At 46.1% G+C, this 23,165-nt stretch overlaps 2 protein-coding genes across 18 annotated transcripts in view; one reads left to right on the top strand and one right to left on the bottom strand.

Moving 5' to 3' along the window:
• The window catches only part of LOC120734622 (collagen alpha-1(XVII) chain-like), a 22,560-nt gene extending 20,193 nt beyond the window's left edge, over positions 1-2,367 (top strand). For all 17 annotated transcript variants that reach the window (XM_040033524.1, XM_040033527.1, XM_040033525.1 and 14 more), the window contains 5 exons: positions 195-341; positions 423-557; positions 632-712; positions 814-867; positions 1,680-2,367. In XM_040033524.1, coding sequence (XP_039889458.1) covers positions 195-341; positions 423-557; positions 632-712; positions 814-867; positions 1,680-1,729 — 467 coding nt within the window. In that variant the 3' untranslated portion in view covers positions 1,730-2,367. The remainder of the gene's footprint in view (positions 1-194; positions 342-422; positions 558-631; positions 713-813; positions 868-1,679) is intronic.
• slkb (STE20-like kinase b) lies at positions 1,964-23,165 on the bottom strand. Its single transcript, XM_040033552.1, has 19 exons — positions 22,731-23,165; positions 22,117-22,626; positions 20,482-20,646; positions 16,334-16,382; positions 15,927-16,076; positions 14,407-14,479; positions 14,102-14,296; positions 13,729-13,810; positions 12,860-12,991; positions 11,685-12,437; positions 11,477-11,607; positions 11,212-11,335; positions 9,987-10,166; positions 7,002-7,131; positions 6,073-6,197; positions 4,949-5,140; positions 4,744-4,869; positions 4,552-4,665; positions 1,964-3,830 (listed from the first exon to the last, which is right to left on the bottom strand). Exons 2-19 carry the CDS (start codon positions 22,264-22,266, stop codon positions 3,684-3,686), a joined length of 3,018 nt encoding a protein of 1,005 aa, XP_039889486.1. The 5' UTR covers positions 22,267-22,626; positions 22,731-23,165; the 3' UTR covers positions 1,964-3,683.

Here is a 23,165-nt window from a genome sequence, read left to right as displayed (position 1 = left end):
ACAATGGTGTGTCCACTGTGATACTACTGGCGGATTTGTGGACTCTTGTGTTGAAGCTATAAGATGCTAGTTTAATGTGTGAGGCTTTGTTTTGTATCCAGAGGTGCTGCCCCCTGCTGGACGTTTTTTTAAATAAACAATGTTAAACACTCTTAAATCGTGACATTTGTATCACCGTTTCCTTTGATCTGCAGCTCATGGTGTAGTGCGGGACATTATGAGGGAGTACAGACATGTCTTTCAAGGCCCTCCAGGGCCCCCAGGTCCCCCAGGTCATCCAGGATACAGCCACTGGCTTCATTCCCATGGAAACGCCACAGATCTGGTGGAATACATCAAATGTGAGTGACTGTCCTATCGGGCCAAAGTAAAGCACGTCTGAAAGGACTGCTGGTTAACACTTCTCTTCTTCTCGGTCGCAGCTCGTGGTCTCCTCCGTGACACTGAACCTGTCATCCAGGGACCCCCGGGGCCACCGGGACCTCCGGGTCCACCAGGATACAGCAGACTGTTTGGTTCTGACACCAACGTTTCTGATTTAGTGGAATATATAAAAAGTAAAGGACATATAGCAGCAGCATGGTACAGCAGAATGTGGATGTGTTTTAACCACCGAGTGTGTTCTCCACAGCTCATGGAGCCATCGTGGGACCACCTGGGAGACCAGGCCAGAAGGGGGAGAGGGGATTTCCAGGACTGAAAGGAGAGAGAGGTGCAGTAAAAGGAAATCGTGGACTTCATTGGTAGTGTCAGAACATTCAACGCATCGGTTTATAATCTTAAGATGTGTTTTTTGTGTGTGTGTGGACACAGGTGAGCGAGGCCTTCCTGGACATGACGTGTACAGAGGCCCAAAAGGGGACAGAGGTCAGTGTTGCTCGTGGGAGTTTAAAAGAACAGTTAAAGGTTTTCCTCTGGCCTGTTGTGCCTTTCATCCATCCAGACTCTTCTGATGTTGTTGACATTTCTGTAGCTACTTCACCAAAACTGGCAAAGTGCTCACTTCTCTTAAACTCAACTAAACAGCTCATCAAAGTGAGCAAACAGGACGTAGGCAGCATGGTAATGCAGTAAAGCCCTGATATGAAGCCTCGAGCTGACGGCTGTCAGTGAGGGAGGAGTCTGAGAAAGGGCGGGACTTGAAACGTCCTCGGGGTAACAAACTGTCAAACTGGTAACAATGTTCACTGAATGCAGTCGTTACTGCGAACCTTTGCTTCTGCAGCAATAAGCTGTGTGTAAATGTTCAGCATAGCCTTCATCAGCCACTGGTTGGTACGCTAACATAACAAAAAGCCACAAACATGCTTTTTAATGCTGCTTATTTGACATTTCAGTGGTAGCTGAACTTTTCTTCTCTGGAGGCTGATTGTTTGCAGCTGGACGAGTCGGCCCCTGCTGGTCGTTCGAGAGAATGCAGGCTCAACACGCTTCATGTTTGAGTCAGCAGACTTTCCTGACTCAACCTGGAAGGCATTTGTGTCTCCTGCTGGAATAACACCAGCGACCTTTTGCTAGACAAGCAGATGTCTAAACCTCTACACCAATTCCTTTTTCAGACCCAGAACTGTTTGTTTTTCTTTCCACAGTCTGTGAAAAACACAGAATTTTGACTGAAATGTTTTTGTGGGAACGATTTTCTTTCAGTGACTTTAACTGAAGGTTTTCTGCTGTTTCAGGAGAATTCGCAGTGACGAGTAAAAGGAGGAAGAGGAATGCTGGTGTTTGACGCCTGAGCTGCTGAAAGTAGTTTCCTGTTTCGCTGGTGTTTTAACTGTAAATGTGTTTTGAACATGAAACACATGAAATCAGGGACGTTGTATTGAATCATGTCATCTGTGACGGTGTTCAGTGGTAACTTTACCATTTCATTTTTTACTCATCAGACCAACAAGTATTTTATGTTTTTTGGAGTTTGTGGTTCAAGTCTTGGGATCCATATAAAGAACGAAACAGCACAACGTTAGAGAGAAAAGTTTATTTACATGAAAATGAAAATCAGCACTACAGGCCTTCTAAAAACTATACATGTTATAAAATGTGATGTTTTTTTGTTTGTTTTATAATCAACATTCAGAAGTTAAGAACCAGAATTTTGTAACTGTTTGTGGTGGACGATCAGCTTTCGTACATAAATAACTGCTGAGGACGTTTTGTAAAAGGTGCACAGCACTCCTTCACTGAGTTTAGTTTTTTTGTACATATGATATGAAACACCTTTGACTAACTAATAACAGCCAATCAAAGAAGATGAGATGATCAAATGAACCAATCAGAGGAGGAGATGGCCTAAACCAGTCAGGTCCAATTTTTTTTATAACATTACATCAGATTTAATAATAATAATAATAAAAAAACTGCAAAAAGCTCATGTTGTGCATTTTTTAATAAAGAGCCGTCCCACCTCCTCAATAACTGTTAATAAGCTTCAGAATTCCTTCAAAGGCAGTCGCAACAGGTATGCAGGGTCTCCACGTCTGTAGCATTAAGGCTAGTCGCTAAAACAGTGTTACAGTCCGAACCTGCTGAGCTGCATGTGGCAGCAAAAATACAGACGAGGCAAATATGAGGTGTGATGGAGTCGTGTGACTTGGTTTGACCGATCTCTCAGTTAAGATCATCTCCTCGTGCACCTCGGGACTATTTTCTACAGCAGTGGAAGTCACTTTGTATCACTGTGCCTGTGTGAAGCGCCTCCATCAACAAACCTGCCGAGGACGACAGGTGGTGAGCTCTGTGAAAGCATCCTTCAATAAATCAATAGCGGAGGAGAGACGAACGCCGAATGTGGAAGAAAATAATTTGAGAAACAGGCGAGAACGTGAAAGTCAAATCTGTGTGAAGCAGAAGTGTTTGTGGGGAAACGGGGTTTCCATCAACGTTTTAAAACGAGCAGAAATAATCCAGAGCAACACGAGGAGATGACTCTGAAGGGAAGCTCGCTCTAACCCTAAAATCAGATCGCCCTGTCATTTGTCTTAAAAACTGCAGCTTGTATTCCTTCTTTATCCCTGAATATCATTCCTACAGACAACAACAAGGAAAATGACCCGGCTGACGGGTAAATGCTTTCCACCTGTCACCACAGTGACTTCCTAACAGTCTCCACCCTCCTCACAGGGTTTGTTCCTAAACAACTAATAGTCTTGAGGTCAAGACTGAAGGCATTCTGAAGAAAAACCTGCAGTAAAAGTTCCTAAACGCTGCATTAAAGTCATGCATCAGATCACGAGCTAAGGTTCTAGCACACAGATATGTACGAGTTCATCAAACGTCATCAGCCCTTCGACAGGAGGCTCCTCTTTTACCTGCAATACATTCTCCATCATCATCACTTAAAAGTGATGCTTACTGATCTTATTTATTCAGATTTAGTGGTAAAACTAGTTTTCATCATTTCCTTTGTGCAAAAATCTAAATGGGAAAAACGTCGAGCAGCAAATAAAATTGGGAACTAATTGAATTTAAATGCAGACACTCTGCAGGCACTGCACTGTTTAGAAAAATACTTCAGGAAGGTCAGACTGAGCACTTCACACGAACTCTCCTTCAAATGGATCCTGATAGAAAACAGAGGAAAAGTCTGTCAGAGGTCAAAGGTCAAAGGCAGCACGGCTCCGTCTTCACCGCCTCCGTCGGTGCGTCCGTTCGTTTGTCCGTGTGTGTGCAGACGTCGCTGTCCTCTAGAAGCCGGTGGACTGGACGCTGGGGATCGGATAGAACTTGGAGATGCGGGTCTGGGTGGAGGGATTAAGGCACTCCGACTCGCCGCTCATCTTGAAGAACACTTCCTGTTCCTGCAGCTTCCTGGCGAACTCCTCCTCCAGCGCCTGCAGAGCACACACATGGAAATGCTTCAGTTTCCTTCGTGTAATGAGCCTCAGGTAAACTGTGGGGTCACCTGACTGAGGTGATACGACGCACAGTCCACACCTTTAAATCCTTCCTAAACACATTGTTAGACGTTACGTGTAGGGCCGGGCGATATAGCGAATCTATGTATCGCGAGTTTTTCCACGAACGATGGTTAAAATGACGTCATTGTAAATATTGAGAATAGGTTGCGATGCAAATATTAAGCTGTCTGCACATAATTCACTGAGTTTTGTTTCTCCCGACCGGAAAATGCTCTACCCAGTGTTTATCCTTCCACACAGGGACAAACATGGCGACATCAGGAGTCGTTTGGATTTCAGATGTCGAACAAAATGCAATAATTTGAAAAGCATGCCGTAAAACTGTTGCCACAAAAGGCAGCAGAGCCAAGTATTTATTCCAGAGGCTGAAAAGTCATGCACTGCAACATGAAGAGTGTTTTAAACTCAGCACGTGAACGTCACACCAAAGAAACCAGCTGTGAAACCAGCTGTGAAACCAGCTGTGAAACCAGCTGCAGCAGCTATCAGCCAGAGAAACGTCTCAGTACGTCTGAATCCACGTTATTGTGGGACGGAGGGTTAAACTGCAGCTGGGCCCTTTTACGCACTGGGGCTCAATATCGCGATATATATCATGTATCAGGATATAGCCAAATAAAATACTGCGTACTACCTTCTTCCTGGGTCGCAGTTTCTCCCTCCACTCCTTCAGCTCCAGGCTGTGCTCCTCGTCCAGCTCCTTCAGCTTCTGCGTCTCGTGTTCGATCAGCAGGTGGCACTTCTCGTTCTGAAGCAAAAACAGAGTTACGTTATTTTACTGCAGTCTTTTGTCAAACGGGACTTTGGCGTGGTTACCGGAGCCGACCTGCAGCTGCTGCAGCTCGCGGATGTTGGCGTCACACTGGAGCTGCAGGTCTCTCATCTGGTTTTCGTGCTTCTGCTGTTGGTGCAGCCGCTCGTTCTTCTGCCTCTTCTCTTCCTGAGCTGCGAACTGGAGACGCGATTATTGACTAAAGGCTGGAATTCTTTGAGGGAACGTTTCACTCTCCGAGCTGAAGGCGGCGGCTCACCTGTTTGACCTTCTCCCTCTCCTGCTCGGGGCTGATGATGGCTCCGGTGATGCGGAGGCTCTTCTTGAACATGGCCATGCGGGTTTTGGCTTCGCTGCGCTGGATCTTGGGCAGTCGGGCTTTCTCCTGCGTCTGCTTGTTCTTCATCTCCTCAATCAGACGCTGGTTGTAGCGCTGCATCTGCTCCATCTCCTGTACGGTCGACGTGAAACACATTCATGAGGGTTTTCATTCAGATAGAATCAAAAGTAGCAACAAGAAAGACGACAGAGTTTTGTGCATCTTTCGGTAAAGTTGGCTGGAAAAGTTTGACAGGAAGCACAAAGAGAAGAGAGGAACAGGCTGGATAAAGTCACGACGGGTTCAGCAGGACGTCAGCAGTTGGCTCAAGAACAATCCTACACTCACTCCAGCGACTCAGCTTCTAACAGAGCTGAACAGGATGTTCAGAGGATTTGATGTGTTCAAAAGGCCAGAGTTTAGAAATCACTGGATTTAGTGGGAAGAGCCACTCGGTGTCTGTAAAGTTTTGTTGTGACCTTCAGCAGAATTTCAGAAGCTGGACATTTAGTCTCTAAGGGAGCGCAGTGTTAAACTGACTCGCTCTTCATCCATCTGTCCATCCCACGGACTACTCTCAAATCTCGTGGTGATAGAGCCTCACACTTTAATGCCATTTTCATATTGTTAAGCACTTTGTGCAGCATCGGCTGTTTGAAATGTGCTATATAAACAAATTGGACCTTGACCTTAGATGCAGCTCGTGCCGACTAAAAGAGAATCAACGGGATCTGAAGTAGAAGTAAAACTCTCGGGGTTCGAGAACAAGCTGAAGGACCGGCTGTGGTTACAGTGGCACAGTGGTTAGCACGAGGGTCCTGGAAGCATCTGTCCTCCTTTATTCCTTTTTCCTAATAACGGTGTTAAATCATCAGTTTTTCTTACACAAACCTCGAGTCAAACACTTTAGCTTCTCGACCTAAATGAAAAAACATCAAAGAACTAAAAAGTGACTCAATCAGGAGAACCTGACAGATTTTCGTCCTTTTAAGGTGGACGATGTTTCTCCGTGCACGTCTGAGGTCACCTAACAAACTGAACCAGCAGCAGCATCCACGCCGTACCTTCTCATGTCTCTTCAGCAGCTGATGCCTCTGCATGAAGTACTGGTCTTTGAGCTGCTGTTTGAGCAGCTGGTGTTTCTCCTGCAGATGGCGCTCTTCCAGCTCCCACATGGCGGCCTCCCGTGCTGTACGCGGACACAGATCAAAAGACAAAGCTGAAGCAGTGCACAGAGGAAGCGTTCACTACATAAGCAGCTCCAGATCTGTCCTTCTTAGAGAAAAAGGCTCCAGACCTCAGCGTCAACTTTACTAATGACGGTTCACATTTGACCTCTGCTGCCAGCCGGAGCTCGTCCTGAGCTCCTGAAGCACAGCTGCAGCCTCCCGTGACCTGCATTTCTGAGAAGTGTTATTTGTGCCGCTCCTGGAATATTAATCATGGGATTAAGTCCCAGTCTGTGCCAACGGGCAGCCGTCCACCTCGCTCCGACTGGAAGGGGTGACGGTCAGAAACCTCAGTTTTTATATTCTGAGGTGAAAACAGCTGCTAACATCTGTCTGAGTGCGGTTTACAGTGTCGGCACAGCAGGAACCATCTCAGGGCAGGAATGCTCTTTGTTATATAATACTGACATTCATCTTTCTTGAGTCGGTTTATTTTATAAACAGTCATAAAAACTAGAAAAACACTGTTGGGGGGGTGCAGCTTATGGTCGCAGTGAGACATTTAAAGCTCAGCCATACGAGCGATTTCTGCAGTTGTCACAGAAATCCAAACCATCTGGGAACTCAAACACAGACGTAATCGGCTTAGTTAAGTTTAAGTACTACGTTTAGTCGTGCTTATCATCATAAAACAGGAAGTATTTGTTGCGGGTGGGACGAATTTAACACTGTGCACATGACTCAGACAAGCAGACCGCGTTGGAAAAGACTAAAACTGTTTTTAAAGTCCATCCTTAGATGGTGATCTGTCTCCGAACGTTTACCTCGGAGCAGCTGCTGCTTGTGGTTGAGGCAGTCTCTCTCGATGGTGGCGAGCTCGTGTTTGTGCTGCTGGATGATCTTCTTCAGGGCGCTGTCCAGGTCCTGCTGCTGCTTCTGCAGAAACTCCTGTTCCTGGATGAGCCAGATTAGAAATGATGTCAGCAAATCACAGAGCATGTGATCATCATCCAAACGCCCTGGACGACTTAAATAGGGAACTTCACATTCACACATGACAGTGAGTGAGTGAGTGAGTGAGTGAGTGAGTGTGTGTGTGTGTGTGTGTGTGTGTGTGTGTACGGGTATTAACATCTTCATTGGGACCAAAAATTGGTATTTTACTATAGTTGTGGGGACAAACAGCCCTCGAGCCTCACAAGTTTGAAGGCCTTTTAGTGTCAGGGTTACAATGAGGTTATGGTTAGGTGTAGGGTCAGGGTCGGGGTCAGGCATTCATTTTTAATGGTTAGGGTCAGCGGCCAGGGAAAGCATTATGTCAATGAGATGTCCCCACAAGGATATAAATACACCGCACGTGTGTCTCTGTCACAGGCTAAGTGTGGTTTGAACCGATGAACCAGACACTTGCAGCTGTCCTTAGAGGACATTTCACCTGCCTGTCACATTAATCTGACCTACTTGGCCCGGTGAACAGAGAGGAGATGATCTTTGACTCCAGCACGGTGACACACAATGCGCCAAACGTTTGAAAATGAGCTGCTCTTAAAGAAAACAGAGCAGACATATTTATGTCTTTATCCATACAGTGGACTGCATTTCATCTTGAGCAATGACACCAGAGTGATTTTATTTCATGTGTTTGCTTCAGTTTGTTTTATTCATTTAGAGCGAGCAAACTAAAAATAATTATGTGAAGTTTTAATTCTGATCGAGATGAAAGAAGGCCTTGTTAGCGCCGTTTCCTGTGTATGATACGTTTACATGCACATCACATAATCGGTTCCAGCTGTTTTTTCCCTGAAGTCTAGTTTTTCGTGTTTCCAGTTAGAGTTCGTTTCTCTGCTGTTACACAACTTCGACTAGCTCTTCTTCGTCCTGCTCTGAAAGACACAGAGCTGCCACGTCTGGCTGGTGCTGACGATTGTCTGCTTTGCTAACTGGAGTCACTAAACTGGACCTTTCCACTAGGGGTGGGTTTTAAATCGATTCTAGCTTGGATAACGTGAAATCGATTCATTAAAATCCTGAATCGATTTTTTCATATAAATTATTTTGCCTGAAACGCCAGAATCTCAGGTTAAACCTCACAAAATCAGTGAGATGTGACTTCCTCACCCGATGGCACGGACACTGTCGGGGCTGAAGGCCGACAGCGCGCTGATTTCTGATGTTTCGGCGGGTCCGCGCTTTGTGTTCACGCCCTTTTTGCGCTGAGCTGCAGGTTTTTAGTTTTGCTTCCACCATGATAAAAATCACACTCATGCACAGCTCTCTCTCTCTCGTACTTCAACAACAGTTTCCCGTCTAAAAATCTGTTTTCTGCATTATTCGCTTGCTTGTTACGCATAAGTCTACCGTTGTTTACAGGCTGTCGGCCGACGTTTTTTCCTTTTCCTTTTTAAAATTATGCAAAATTGCAAAACACTGTGTCTCTAATCAAACGTCTGTAACTTTGCTCGGCTTCACTTCAGCAGCATCAGGTAATGTTCATGTGTTGATTCATGGTTTTCTTTCGTTTCTGATCGACTGCAGAATATTTGTATAAATCCCAGACCAGGAAAATCTCCTTCATGTTTTTCTGTTTCATCCGCAGCTGCTTTGACACAAAGGCCTCGCTGTGATGCTCACACCTTTGACAAAGTTTCACAAGTGTCAGTTTTCTTTTTATAAATATAAAAATATGGAAATGTACTGATGCAGGATCTGAATTATAATATTTCTGACTGTGTGAGGCAAAATTTCCCAGATTCAAATCAAATCGAATCGATTCTAGAAATCAGTGACGACACCCAGCCCTACTTTCCACCGTGCTGGTGCCTCCTGGTTCATTTTTAACTGAATTACAATTTTTTTAACACATTATTACTGTGTTACTTATCACTAATCATTAAGTGACTGCACGCCTGTTACGCTCAGGTTAGCTAAAAACATGGCCAGCGTCTTGCATGACATCAGTTCTCTGTATGTTGTCTGCAGTACGTGACTTGGTGCACCGTCCTGTGATGGAAGCGTTAGCACAGACTAAAGTCCAGTCCAGCCGCAGCTGAACTTTGGACTTTGAGTCATAGCCGTCGTTTCATCACGTTCAGATGATTGGAGTCCTTTTGGAAGATTTAAAACGTTCTTTAAATACAGGAATTTACAACAAGTATCTTTGCCCGATTTGCTTTTCCAAACAGTTTCAGTCGAGTTTTAGTGAAATATTATAAGATGAAAGTCCAGAAACGATCTGAGGAGGCGTCAGTGACACAGAGCAATGTTCACATCCTGCACAACGTACACGAGGACATCTGAAAGGACTGAATCACACCGTGAGCCGCTCCCTGTGGATCCCAGCACTCTGAACCCGTGTCAGGTACAGCAGGCTCAGGATTTCAAAGACGAAAGTCAGATATCAACTTCCTGTTACTTTTTTTACTTTGAAGAACAAGTTCAAGTTCAAAACAGCTTTTAAGATTTCAAACTCCACAGACGGGGTTGGATAATATCGTCTTTAAGATGTTTCACAACCCTTTGGAGAAACTCCAGCTGCGAGGAGCACATGGAAATAAAATTAGAAAAAGCTGCGGGTAGTTTAGGACTCGATGAGAAAGTAAATGAGAGGTGGCAGCGTAGACCGAGTTAACCCTCACCAAGATAAACACAGGTTACGCAAGCTGTTATAAGACAGATCAGAGAAGTGGGTGTGTGTGCGGGTGGGGGATGGGGTGGGTTGCAAATGTCAAAACAAGCTACTATAAATAGAAAGCTATCCCGTCCTTCTGAGGGCTACGTGTGGAGGTGAAAGGCACGCAGACGCGTCTAACCTCTTTCTTGCGGTTCTTCAGCACGTTCTGGTACTTGGCGAGTTCCTTCTCCTGCTCGCCTTTGATGCGTTTGGCCTCGTCTCTGAGCCGGCTGGTGTGCTCCTGCTCCAGCCTCTCAATCGTCTGCTTCTGCTGCCGCTCCAGGTTCTCCACCTCCTGGTCGTACTGTCGCTTCTTACTCTGGAGGACAGACGGGAACCAGTCACCTCAGATGGAGAATCCAAACGTGAGCGTATATATTACTTACTAAACCTGCAATATTATCTGCATCAGATAAAAAAAACAAAAGACTATCAGGTGCAACACTTCCAGCAGTGAACTGAGCTTTTCCTGCAGCACCTTCACAGGAAGGGAAACAAGCTTTGCAGGTTCTGTGTTATTGCCCCATAAACAGGCCGGGTGGCCTTCACAGAGGAACACAGGTCTAACACAGGCCAACTAATAGTGTGCGACAAATCATTTGAATATTTTCTATGCCGACTATAAAAAAAGCTAAATTTGACTTCACCACACAATGAGCTGGATTTTAAACATACAGGAGAAACGGTGATGAGATGCAAGGAGAGCTCTGCAAAAAGATCCAGATTCCTCTGCAGAGCGTGAGGAGTATCTGTTCTGCTCACACACCACATATTTCACCTTTTCATTCAAAACTCTGGACCTTAAAACATTAATCATCACTGAGCTGTTCGGCTCATAAAGCGAGCGTGTGCAGGTTATCAGGCAAACCGACGTCCAAGCACGACTGCAGGTGTGAGGCTGTAAAATGATGTGAGCGTTCAAACAGCAAAGACAGTTTCTGAAACACTGATGCAGGAAATCCTTCCTCTTTATGGAGAACTCATCAGCGTGCTTGGTCAGATGAGGCCTAAACTTTAACGGCTTTTCTTATAGTTATATCACGTTTAAATGCAAATTCGATTCAGTTATTTTATTTCTACAGCACCAAATCGCAACAGTCGCCTCAAAGTGCTTTATACTGTAAGGCAGCCCCTACAATAATACATGCAGAGAAAACCCAACAATCATATGACCCCCTATGAGCAGCACTTTGGCGACAGTGGGAAGGAAAAACTCCCTTTTAACAGGAAGAAACCTCCAGCAGAACCAGGCTCAGGGAGGGGCGGGGCCATCTGCTGGTTGGGGTGAGAGAAGGAAGACAGGATAAAGACATGCTGTGGAAGAGAGACAGAGATGAATAACCATCGGCCTACGAGAGACTGACCGTGGTCTCCTGCTCGAAGCGTCGGTAGATCTGCTCCTTCTGCTGCTGCAGCTTGTTGCTGAGCTGCTGCTGGGCCCTCTGCTCCTCCTTCTGCAGGAGACGCAGCTCCCTCAGCTCCTGTCGCCTGAGGAGGAGGGAGGATGTTAATCATGTGTCATTTTTTAGCGTGACACAGTCGGGTTGTGCTCTAAGCTGCCTGTATGACTCATTTTCATAATATTTGCATTGAAGTGGCGCCTGCCGTTTATGCAAAAGCAAGGACTACCTGAGGAATCTCATCTCCTCGTTCTTGGTGTCATTGTCTGTGATGATCTTTGATGTCGTGACGCTAACTTCCACTCCATCCACAATGAATTTGCGAGTCTTCTTCAGCGTCTTCTTCTGCCGCTTGGTGTCCTGAAAGACCCCAGAGGAGAGTTTTTAGATCCTCAGTGACATTTCGTCTTTGCGAGTGTGTGGACTGTGTGCGTTACCTGTATGGAAACAGATCCAGCCTCTTTTGCTTTGGACAGGAAGCTTGAGATGGACAGATTCAGGTCTACGCTGCTGTTATCTGCAGCTGAGCTGTTTCCAGAATCAGAATCTCTCTCTTTGTTGTCCTTCGCTCTGTCTGGCACCGTCTTCTCATCCTTCTCTGTGGGCTTCTCTCCATCCTCCTCCTTCAGGACAGCGTTATCTTGATCTGGTAGTGTCAGAGTCACTTTTAGATGCTTGTACCGATCTTCCTCCTCCTCCTCTTCCTTCTCTGCTGGAGTGTTTGCTTCCTCTGTGATGGGCGTCTTTTCCTCCTGAGAAGCCTCAGTGACCTGTGAGCGCTCCTCATCCTCAGCTGTGTCCACCTCCTTCTCATCCTCCACAGCTAGTTCCAGCTGCTGTAGTTCCTTAGCAGGTGTCTCCGGCTCAGACTCTGGTGGGGAGATATCAGCCAGAGGAACTTCTGGAACTTCTTCCTCTACCGGCTTCTTTTCTGCCTCTTCATCCTTAACTGGAGTGTTTAATGCCTCCTCTGCAGGCTCTGCTGCAGCGGGAGCAGGAGCAGGAGCAGCAGGTTCCTCTACGAAGCTGGTGCTCACCACGTGGTTGGCCACAGGGAGATCAGCAGGTATGGGCAAAGGAAGAATTGGCTCCGCCTTCTCAGGGACTGATTCCAGGCTGGAGGGAGAGAGGGGGATCTTCTCATCCTCAGAACTGCCGACGCTGACATCAGAAGGAGCGCGTTTATGACCCTAAAGAAGAGGAGGAGGAGGAAATGGAGACAAATTACTGTGTTGGAACTCACTGTGACCGTTCTCCTTATAAACTAAAATCCTGGCTGCATTAGACAACGTTGCAGATTCTCCTCCACAGTCGGTGTGATTGTGCAGACAGACTAACACTAAAAAGAAGGATGCTCACTGTGTTTCACTGCAACAGCAGGACATTAGAACTTGCATGCACCTCTTATCCTTTAAATGCATTTCCAAGTAAGGCACTTCATGCAAGCTGTAGATCAATAACTGGTTTATAACTGAAATAAGCTGCAGGTGCAGCTGTAAGTTAAGAAATGAAACAGCAGGAAGCTCTTTTCTGGCATTAAGCTTCACGTATTTGTCACACCTACAAACACACAGATTCACAGTACTGCAGCACAGGTTCCATATCCACTCACCAGACGTGCCTCTGTCTCTTCCTCCTCCTCTTCTTCTTTGTGCTCTTCTATCTCCTCGGTGACCTCAGCCTTCGCCTCAGCGATCAGCTCCCTCAGTGGCCTACTGTCCGCCACACTGGACACGAATGAATGCTGCTCGTAAGAGAAAGAAAAACAACACAACAGGAAATGAAGACTATTTAAAAAAGAAGCACCCAGTGGGGGGAACATGTTGTGGTAAACTCTCCATTTTAACTGCCGACAAAGATGCAAACTCTTCACAGTACATCAAAACAACCTGAAATAACCATTTCAGCTTTTACTCTTCACCCTTCTTCTTTCTTGCGGTCCGAGCGCAAAAACCAACGAACAGATCAGCACGCTGTTCAGAGAGAAACGCTACAGCTCACCTTCTTCGGCTTAGAAACCTGCTGCACATATTCGATCGCCGGCCTGAGAATATGTAACTTCTTTGATATCAAAACCTTCATCGGCGGCAGACCGCTATTTTGTATTTTTAAGCCCATTGAGCTCTTCGTCCGCACAGAACAATCCGTTAGCCTCGGCGTGCTCCGGTGTGCCTGTGTGTACCGACGTGTCCTCTCTGTGAGTAAGTGGCTCAGACGTGGCCGAGCACCTTAAACCCTTTGGAAAAAGAAAAGCCCGCTCTGCTGACGTCAGCTCAAGCACACGGGGATGAGCCTCGCTGGGACAGTCAGTCCGACGCCGAGCAGGTAAACAGATGCCGGCCAGCTTACGCTCTAACGGCAGGTGGGCCGTGGGTAGGGGTTGGGGAGGGCTGCAGCATGCAAGTGTCCAGGTGTGGGGCTTAAGGAAAAGAAAACAAGTGCTCAGGGGTTTAGCTGGAGAGATGTTTGAAACAAAGGTACCTGCAGAAGCTGCATCGCACTCCATCTGTTGTCGATGTTCTTGTCCAGGCAGCGCTTCAGGAAATCGCTAAATTCTGGAGACCTAAAGGTGGAAGTCATAAAATGATGCAGACTCCAGATTTACAGCAGAAGTTCACATTTACAGCCTGACGCAAAAATAATTTGGGTTTCTACAGTTGTGAATTTATTTATTTAAGTGTGTGTGTGTGTGTGTGTGTGTGTGTGTGTGTGTGTGTGTGTGTGTGTGTGTGTGTGTGTGTGTGTGTGTGTCTCTACTTTAAGAAATAATATGGTTTTGTAGTAGCAGTAAAAAAAATCCAACAACATAAATAAAGAAGATGTGCAGGAAGTAAGAAGCAAAGTTGTGTTTTACCAGCGTGACGGCTGCATCAGCGTCGGAGGATCGGCCTTGGCTATTTTCAGCAGAACTCTCATGGGGTTCATCTCATGGTTTGGCGGCTCAACCTGTGCCATCTCGATCAGGGTGACCCCGAGGGACCAGATGTCAGCCTTGTAGTCGTACGGACGGTCCTTGGATGTCTCGCACATCACCACCTCTGGAGCCATCCTGGAGTTAGACACAAGAAGAAAATAAATCTGAGCTCCCCCCTTTTTAGCGCTGATGCGTGTTTTTCAGTTTTTATAAGCAAAAGCTTTTTTGTTTTACATTTGACTCACCAGTACGGCGTTCCAATGAAAGAGTCTCTTCTCTGGAGTGTTTTGGTGTTCTTGGCAGACACACCGAAGTCCGCTGGAAGTCATGTGATTCAAGCAAAACCAGAAATTAGCCAGAGGAATGTCACTGTCATCACTTCTTTTCCAAATGCAGCCTGAAAAGCCAAATGTTCAAAACGGAAAACGGGTCCTGAGAGGTTCAATCACAGATTTCTGGGCATGAACACGACATAAAACCTCATCCTGCAGCTACACGTGCATGAAGGCATCATTCTTTGTATCATGAGTGAGTCACGCTCATCTGCGTCCCAGCAGGCAGATGCACAGGCACCTCTGTGTGTGTTATGTCACTGGACAAAATGCTTGCTGTGTGTCATTTCCCCAGTGACTCATCCCTGTTTAAGTAAGCGTCAGCGCTGCATCTGCTGAGGGTGTCGGCCCAGACGCTGAGCAGCTCCAGCGAACAGCCTCTGCTGTTACAAAGGCTTTCCAATTTTTGGTCCCCACAAAGATATGAATACACGCTTACAAACACACACACACACACACACACACACACACACACACACACACACACCTGTGAAACTGTTATATAACATGTTGAAGAGTCTGAGCTTGGACAGGAGTGTGAAAGAACTGAACCAGGCACAGTCTTTATCGCAGACTAACAACTTTTGCACACACTCTTCTGTTAGTGTGTATGTGGTGTGTTGTGAGTGGTGTGTATGGGTGTTTACTAGCTGACCTTTGCTGTGCAGCCAAACTACAGCTGACAGTTAAAATGAGAAGTCAATGAGGCTTGAAACAGTCCCTGACAAGTTAATCTGACTCGGCATGAGAACAAATCAAAGCGGTTTGAAGAATATTCCCACAGCATGGTGAGTAACCATCAGCCTGTCATTGCATTGATCATATTACTGATGTCAGCGTAACGCTGATGGGAACGGCCCAAATACACCTTCCTGACGTGGGAGTCGACCTACAGCATTACTCCCTCCATCATCATCATCGACAATACAAGAAGATACTAAAAGCCAGAAGATATTCAACGAAACATCTGGATGGAGCTGTGCCTCTCTCTGAATCATAAAGATAAAACCACATTAGCAATGAAGCTCAAAGCACCAGCAGGATCGAAGGAGTTTAAACAAATCTCCCTTTAGTTGTGACCATCTCCCCTCCCTCCAGAGACACAAGGTCACCATGTCGTTACCGGCAGAAAAAAATCAGGTCAAATTTCTAGCGAATATTTGTGTTTCTGGAAAAACTGTCAGAACAAGCTGCACAGAGTCATGAGACAAGCCAAGATTCTTGTATTAGAAAGATTAAAAAGAGGAAAAATCTAGATGATGCCATAAAAAAACAACAGTTTTCATGCTGGTTCATCTATGTCAGACTGAACTGATGATTTCTCATGAGAAACAAGCACAAATTCAGTTCTTAGGTTTCTCCCTCTCCACTCTGAGTCAGAGTCTCGATCCTGGACTGTTGTTGTTAACAGCTGGGTGTCACTTGGCCCTTACCCAGCTTGACGTCACCGTCCAGCGTGAGGAGGATGTTGCCGGCTTTCAGGTCTCTGTGGATGATTTTGTTTTCGTGGAGGTAGACGAGCGCCTGCAGAGTCTGCCTACACACCACCCTGATCTGAGGCTCTGTCAGGGGTCTCTCCAGCTCTGCGGGGAAAGGGTGAGGGGGTCACACGAAAGCACGGTTACAATTCCTCACATACTAATGCAACCTAATCATAGGTGGTAATGAGGGCTAAAGCTGCATTTAGTGTCTTGGAGAAGAACGCTGTAACATGTGGGTGGCCTGCTGAGAAATGTCTCAAGTTTAAAACTGGCTCTTTTCCCTTAGCTGGTTAGCGCTGCCATGAGAGCAGCTTTCTTTAATGTTATAACCCGTGTGCAACGTGGGAATGCTGACTCACCGAGCATAACAGCATCCACGGCCCCTCCTGCACAGAACTCGATGAGTATCTGCCAACACGAGGAAAGAGAAGTGTGAACACATGCATTTGTTTATGTAAAGCACACGGTGTACCATTATGTGCAGCGAGGACAGTGCTGCAGAACATCTCCAACAGAGTGCAGGTCATTGACGAGGCGGCGGGCTCCGGTTGAACTCGGTCACCTCTGAAATCTGCTGTGAGGCTCTGGAAGCTTCTCATCAGGGGTCCACATAATAAACATTGAGCCGATGGCCCAGGGCCAGCAAAAAGTATGGTGGGCAGTTTGACTGGATTTCCACAACTCACAGCTACGTTCACCTGTGAAGCTGAGGTGGAGCTGTAGTCAGGGTGAAGGCCTCGGTCACTGTAACGAAGCCTGTCTGGGAACACTGTGACTGGTTGGAGAAGGTTTGCTGGCTGTGGCAAAGAGGCTGCTACACTAAAAACCTCCCTGTGACTGCACTGGTTACCAGCAGGTGTCTACAGTTTGCATGGAACACATTGATAATCGCAAACTAACGATAAGCTGCAATGAAACTTGAAAAAGTGTGAGCAGAGAATGTTCACCTCTAAAGTAAAAGGTGAACATTCCCAAGAGGAGTCTCCGTTTCTGCTTTATGTCACACTCCTCACAGTTTCCTCCTCCGTTGTGAGGAGTTTGAAGTGAAGTGAAGAAGCAACGATCACCTCTGTGTGATCAACTTCATGCCAACAGCTCCCAGCAGTGCTGAAACAGGTCCAGCCTGGTTCTGGTTCAGACTTCCACGCCCTCGCCGCTCTCCCGGGTTAAACGGGGCGGTGGTCACACTTAATCATCTCTGAGCTTCACACAGGATGAAGATGAAATTTCCTTCTGCGTCCTCACTGATTCACTTTGATGTTCAGATAGTTTGTTGGTTAAGGTGGATTGTACACTAACAGTTATAACATTATTAAATCCCAGGACGCTGCTTCTTTTTTAAATATGAAGACGTCACAGCAATTTTATTCTTACATATAAAACTGAAAGTTTTACATTTACTGTAAATGACTTTGAGGAACACCTTCATGGCCCAACAGACGCTGGCTCAGAGAAATATTACTGGAACATCCACTGTACACATTAAAAACACTCAGCAGAGCTCCTCCTCCTCATCATCATCATGTACCCTGATGAAACCACTGTGAGAATGAACGCCGCCTCCTGCATGAATGAAACACTCTGAGCTCTTAAAGGCATTTAGGAGCTTTGAGTATGGCTGCTGATGTAAGAGGATTGGCCCAGTTGGGGCCACATTGTGGAAAGGCTTCACACAGCTGCTACCTAGCCTGCTTAATCGCTATCTTTCCAGACCTTATTCTGCTAACAGGATTATCTCTGGGCACAGAGGCTCAGGTAGCAATGAGGATGATGTGCAGGAGGTAAGACAAAGCATCTGGAGCGTCTTTTGTGAGCTTAGCTCAGCCATGTGGCGTGACGTTCACTCACACACCTGCGGAGATTTGGGGAACATTTGGCTGAACGCCACACCCACAGAAGAGGAAGTAAAGCTGCACTTCTGCAATTTTGGAAACCATTGAGAAACGACTTGTGGTTGATCCGTTGGCTATGGCCCAAACTTTTCACACAGGGTCAGCTCGAGGTTAAAAATGGAAAATCTTTCAGGAAGTACAGAGGAAGGGGGAAAAAAGACGGGTTGTAACGTAAAGTTTGAACAGCCCTCCAAGACAGCTGAGCTCTTCAAGACTGCTCCACTTCCCAAAACAAAGCCCTCACAGGACACACAATGCCTCCAGTATCAGAGCGGTCTTGTGCGCTCACACGCACGGTTCTCGTGTTTCTCTGTAGGCGTGTTGTTGTTTTAGTGGCTCCGCTATCACACAATGGTCCTCACAGTCGCGGCGGCGCGGAGAGGAATCGTGGGCCAGGGCTGTGGCTTCCTCTCCTATTTGTTTATTTGACACATACATGAATGCATGGAGAACTGCACACCCGCATACTTTCTAATCCATTCATGTGGCACAGAGAGGAAGGATGTGATCTCACCTGCAAGTTCAAGGCCGGGAAGCGGCACAGAAATCAAAGCAGAGCCTCGGAAGTGTTCAGTTTAGACAGCGCAGTGAAAGACAAACAAAGGTCAGCAGGTGGCATCGATTCACGAGGCAGTTATCAAGAACGTCACCTGCCAGCTCCTCCTGGGTTAATGTGGGATGAAGCCTTTCATCTCCACCTCCTCTGTGCATGAATGTGGCACCTGTCCAGCACCTGACAGACATCAGCTTCCATCAGGCGGCACTTCTTGTTCACAGGACAAAAGGAAGAAAAGGGCAGAACGCTCACATGTACAGGTGAGCGCGAGCGCTCATGAAGGCCCAATCTTCCTTTGAAATGTTAGTGCAGACTCACATTTCCTGAGTTAAATCAGACGTGCTTGAGCTGTTTCAGTATGAACTTATACATTTCAGGCTTGGTGCAAGTGGCAGGCTACCTTTTCCCATACGTCTGTTTGATTCGTGCAAAAAACCTTGAATTCATAATTTTCCTGTGACATCACATCCTCACAGGAACATCGACTTTCAAAACAACCACAGTCGTTCAATCGAAAGCAGCCACTCCGTTTGTTAGAGCTTGGTTATATAAGCTCCAGCAGCTCAGGGGACGTGTCTGAATATTTTATTTGGATTTGAAAAGCTCCCAAATGACTGAGGTGAGCCTGCAGCCACAATAGCTGCAGCATGGCTGAACCAATACTGAGGAAAGGTGCTTGTAGTACAGCTACCATCTGTTAATGGAAACACACAATCATAATAACTGACAAGTGACTGAGTTCATCATCAGCAGGCTGCAGTGTTTCAGTGGCTCTGGTGAAGTTGTTGCCTTATGTGCTATAAATAAAGAGCGTTGTTTAGTGTAACCCAATTTGCATTGGTTATTGCACTCGTGCACACACGCAGCTTAACTTAAAACTTCGGTGCTGACTTTGTGCAGTTCCTGTGATGCAGTCTAGGTAAGAGCTTCCAGCGTTTATACTTGTGGTGCGCCTGCTTTGCTCTACAATTTGAAAGCCACTGGAATGCTAGTTTAGTTAGCAGTGAGGGTTTCTCTTCATCCTTTTCCTGAATGTTCTCTGCTCGTCTGAGGCTGTCTGATAACTTAGCTGTTCATTTGTAATTAGTGTATCTTTGTAGCCAATGCCATCGTTGTTCCCTTATTAATGCTGATGATTTCTTGTTCAGTCTTTGTCTCTGCCAGAGAGTCTAAGAAGCTGGGAAAGAAAGCGACAGGACTTCTTTCAAGAAATGTAAACAAGTCCAGTTTACTACCAGGACCTGGATGACTGAGAACCTACGCAGACCTGTTAGAGAAGCACACCCATCAGCTACAGCTGATTATTAACGTTTGCCTGACTTTAATCACTTCAGATAGCCAACAGTGAGTCTAGGCTTCCTTCAATGTAACGATTTGAGCATCAATCCAGCCGTCACCAATGACGTAGGAAATCTTAAAACAACTAGAGACGATATCGGCTCTGATAATCAGATGATTCCCAGTGTCATACTAATGCACATTTTCCCCCTCCAGTACTCTGCATCAGTCATGTGACTGAAAGCTATGAGTCCCCCTCACAAGCAGCACATTTATCCAGGAACATGGCCTCAGTCCTCAGGCTACAGTCACGTGTGCTATCAGCACGTCTGAAAAGCTCATCAGTGTTTACAGCGATGCATAAATCAGCTTCTATGATGTGAAAATACCTAAATGGGTTTTTTTCACTTGAATTACAAATGTCATCAAAACACACTCATCTGTGTTACATAAATAGCTGGGGAGAAAACAAAGGCATTAAATATGAGCTCATATCATAAGCGGATGGATTATAAACCAGTATGATGATTAACAGCACTTTAGGCTCTTAGTTTCGGCAGCTCGTGTGAACTTTGGCCACACATTTTGATAAGAAAACTACAGCAGCGAACACTGGAAGAGCCTCGCACCGACAGCACGCAGCAGACACGGGTGTAAGTCCTGAAAGCTGCACTGACATCTAGCCGTCTCTAATTTGTGATTCTGCAAGCTTTGTATTGGATCCATAATCCCCCTCATTAGGCAGTCACACGGTGATCACACAGCACATCCTTCTACTCACCCACAGTTTGCTCTCGTAATAGAAAGCATCGAGCAGTTTGACAATGTTTTGGTGGTCGCAGGAGGCGAGGATGTCAATCTCCACCATGTAGTCCTCCAGCTCCTCCTCGGTCTTTGTGTCAATAACTTTGGCTGCAGCGAGGACGCCCGTCTGCTTGTTCTGAGCCTGTAAGATTAAAATATTTTTGGAAATTATGAGAACAAGTAACTTTCCACTCCTCTAGACACTTGTCCTAAAGACTCAGGAGGCCAGAGGTGGTTTATATTAGATCTGAAGTGCTGTTGACCCCAGACCTCAGAGAAATACCTCAAACTGAGATCAATGGCTCAACAACCAACAAACAAACACTGGGCTGTGCTGCAGGTCTGAAAGTGTCAGCAGAAGATGTGACACGTCTCGCCAAAGTGGAAAATTCTCCTGTTTGTTTTGGCTTCTCTGCAGACAGGAAGCTCTCGATGAAGTCGCTGTTGCGATATGGGATTCAGCCACTTCCTGGTGACCTGAGTGCCAAACACTGATGCACCCCCTACAATATACTAATACTAATCCATTCTTCAGAATGGAGAACTGGTATCGCTCTATGAATCAGAGTGTGGGTACTGCCCTGGTGATGTGATGCATAACCGCGATGGCCCAAAGCCCAGACGTATAAACATAAAACTGCAGTTTACTATTTGTGGATCTCCTGCAGCTCGACTCTGAAGCGCAGCACAAACATGCAACAGTTCTTTGGTTTGTCTTTCAACAGAAAACAAACGTAACTAATCTGATCATTTAGGACTTTAATCCATCAAAAAAGACACAGCTTTGGTCATATCTCAGGACCCTACAGTATTAGAGAACACGGTGATGGTGTCTGACAGAAAAAGACCTCCAACAGAACCTGGATTATGGAGGGGTGGCGACTTTACACCCTTTAAAGGTGTATAATATTAAATGTGCAATACATATGAGAACAGACTGATGGAAAAAAGGTGGGGGGTTACTTGACATGGTCAAATTTCCATTATCCCTGCAAACTCCTGTAAAAGGAAGTTTGGAAATTTACAGTTAAAATATCACAACAGCATATAGAAATATACAGATGAGGACAAAATAAGTGATGAAAGGCTTGCGGGTGAAATGCTGGGAAACTAGCAACCCTGAGGCTGAATGTGGAGGAAGATTAGGCTTAACGTAAGTATGATACACTGGCCTGAAGTCTTGGGTAAATCCAACTATTTAAAAGTCTCCAAATATAGCATCCGGCAACAAAGGGGGCAAACAGAACATGCAGACTTCCTGGCGTTGGACTCCTGTGTGATAATATTTACTGTCTGTCATGGTAATGAGGCTCCAGCTAGGATCAAATCAAACCACGGACCTAAACATCCAAACCGAAACCTGTCAGCACAAGAGCATCAAAGCAGCACTGTACCTGACACCATCTCTGGCTGTTACAGAGCAGGTGTAGGGGCAGGTGTAGGGGGTGGAAATGACTGAGGTGGCCCTGCTGCTGGCAGGGTGCCCCCAGAACCAAGAGTTCATGCGAGTGGGAAAAACACGAGACACTCCAAAGGAAACACTATCATTAAACCCGAGCAAGAGACGTGTGGCACAGAGCAACGAATGGGTGGTGGAGCACAAAATGCCTACCTTGAAGACTTTTCCAAAGGCTCCATCTCCCAGCTCACCGATGATCTCCCAGATCTCCTCCGGGTTTTCATCCCTGCGGACGTGCTCGTACTGTTTCTTCTTCTTCTCCGCTCCCAATTTGAATATTTTACGAAAATTAAAAAACGACATCGTGGTTTATTCTGCTGGAAAGTTCCTGAAGGAATTCAACTTTAACAGAAGTATGGATTCAGCGTCGGTCTTTGGCTGACCATGTGTGTCATTAGTTATAACGACTATGAAGGCTTTTCTCAGACCTAGCTTAGCCTTTGACACTGTTCTGGACGGTCCACTGAACGCGCTTTCTCACATCACGGGTCATTGTTAATGCCTGAAAACACCAACGGATCACTTAGACGTCTTCTAGTATTTAAAATTCGTCCAAAAAAATATTTTCTGTTGCTGTAAAGTAATAAAAGTGTTACTGGAGGCTCGTCGTTGTTCCAACTCCTGGCGACCCACTGGCCCGACAGCCCTGCGGAGCTCTTTCTTCTGCCAAAAGACAAAAAAACACGGGATAAGAGTCCTTCAAAATGACCGAGTCGCTTTCCACGGAGTAATTCATTAGTTTGCTTCAGGGTATAAAAAACACGTACGGTTGGTCCGTGTATTATTATCCGCTAAAACGGTTAAAAACAGTCATCTTTCCCTGGTGTGGGACGGCTTTAGTATTCTAGCGGATTTAGTGTCGGTGCGCGTCCACGAGTGCGCGTGCCGGTGGTCTTTTCTTTCCCAGCTCCTCGTGCCTGAAGGTTGGCGCGCGGATTCCGGTCTCCTGCTGCCCCCGTCTGTCCCAGAGACCGATCACAGCTGACGGTTAAACGGTTCCCGTGCTGCATTCCCACCAGGAAAGCAGCCGACACACCCAGCTTTACTCAGTCGCTGTGGTGTTATTGCGTTCAACGGTCTCTGTCATTTCTATAAACAGAACAGTCGGGGTTCTTTGTGTTCGTGGAACTACATTTCCCATCAGCCACTGCAAACGTAGACGCGCCGAATTGGCGAGACAAAATACGCCTTGAAATATTTAG

Source organism: Simochromis diagramma, unplaced genomic scaffold, assembly GCF_900408965.1.
Source record: "Simochromis diagramma unplaced genomic scaffold, fSimDia1.1 OVJJ01000571.1, whole genome shotgun sequence".
In the NCBI taxonomy this organism is placed as follows: Eukaryota; Metazoa; Chordata; class Actinopteri; order Cichliformes; family Cichlidae; genus Simochromis; species Simochromis diagramma.
The sequence above is the reverse complement of the archived record's forward strand: the minus strand, read 5'-3'. Positions and strand labels throughout refer to the sequence as shown.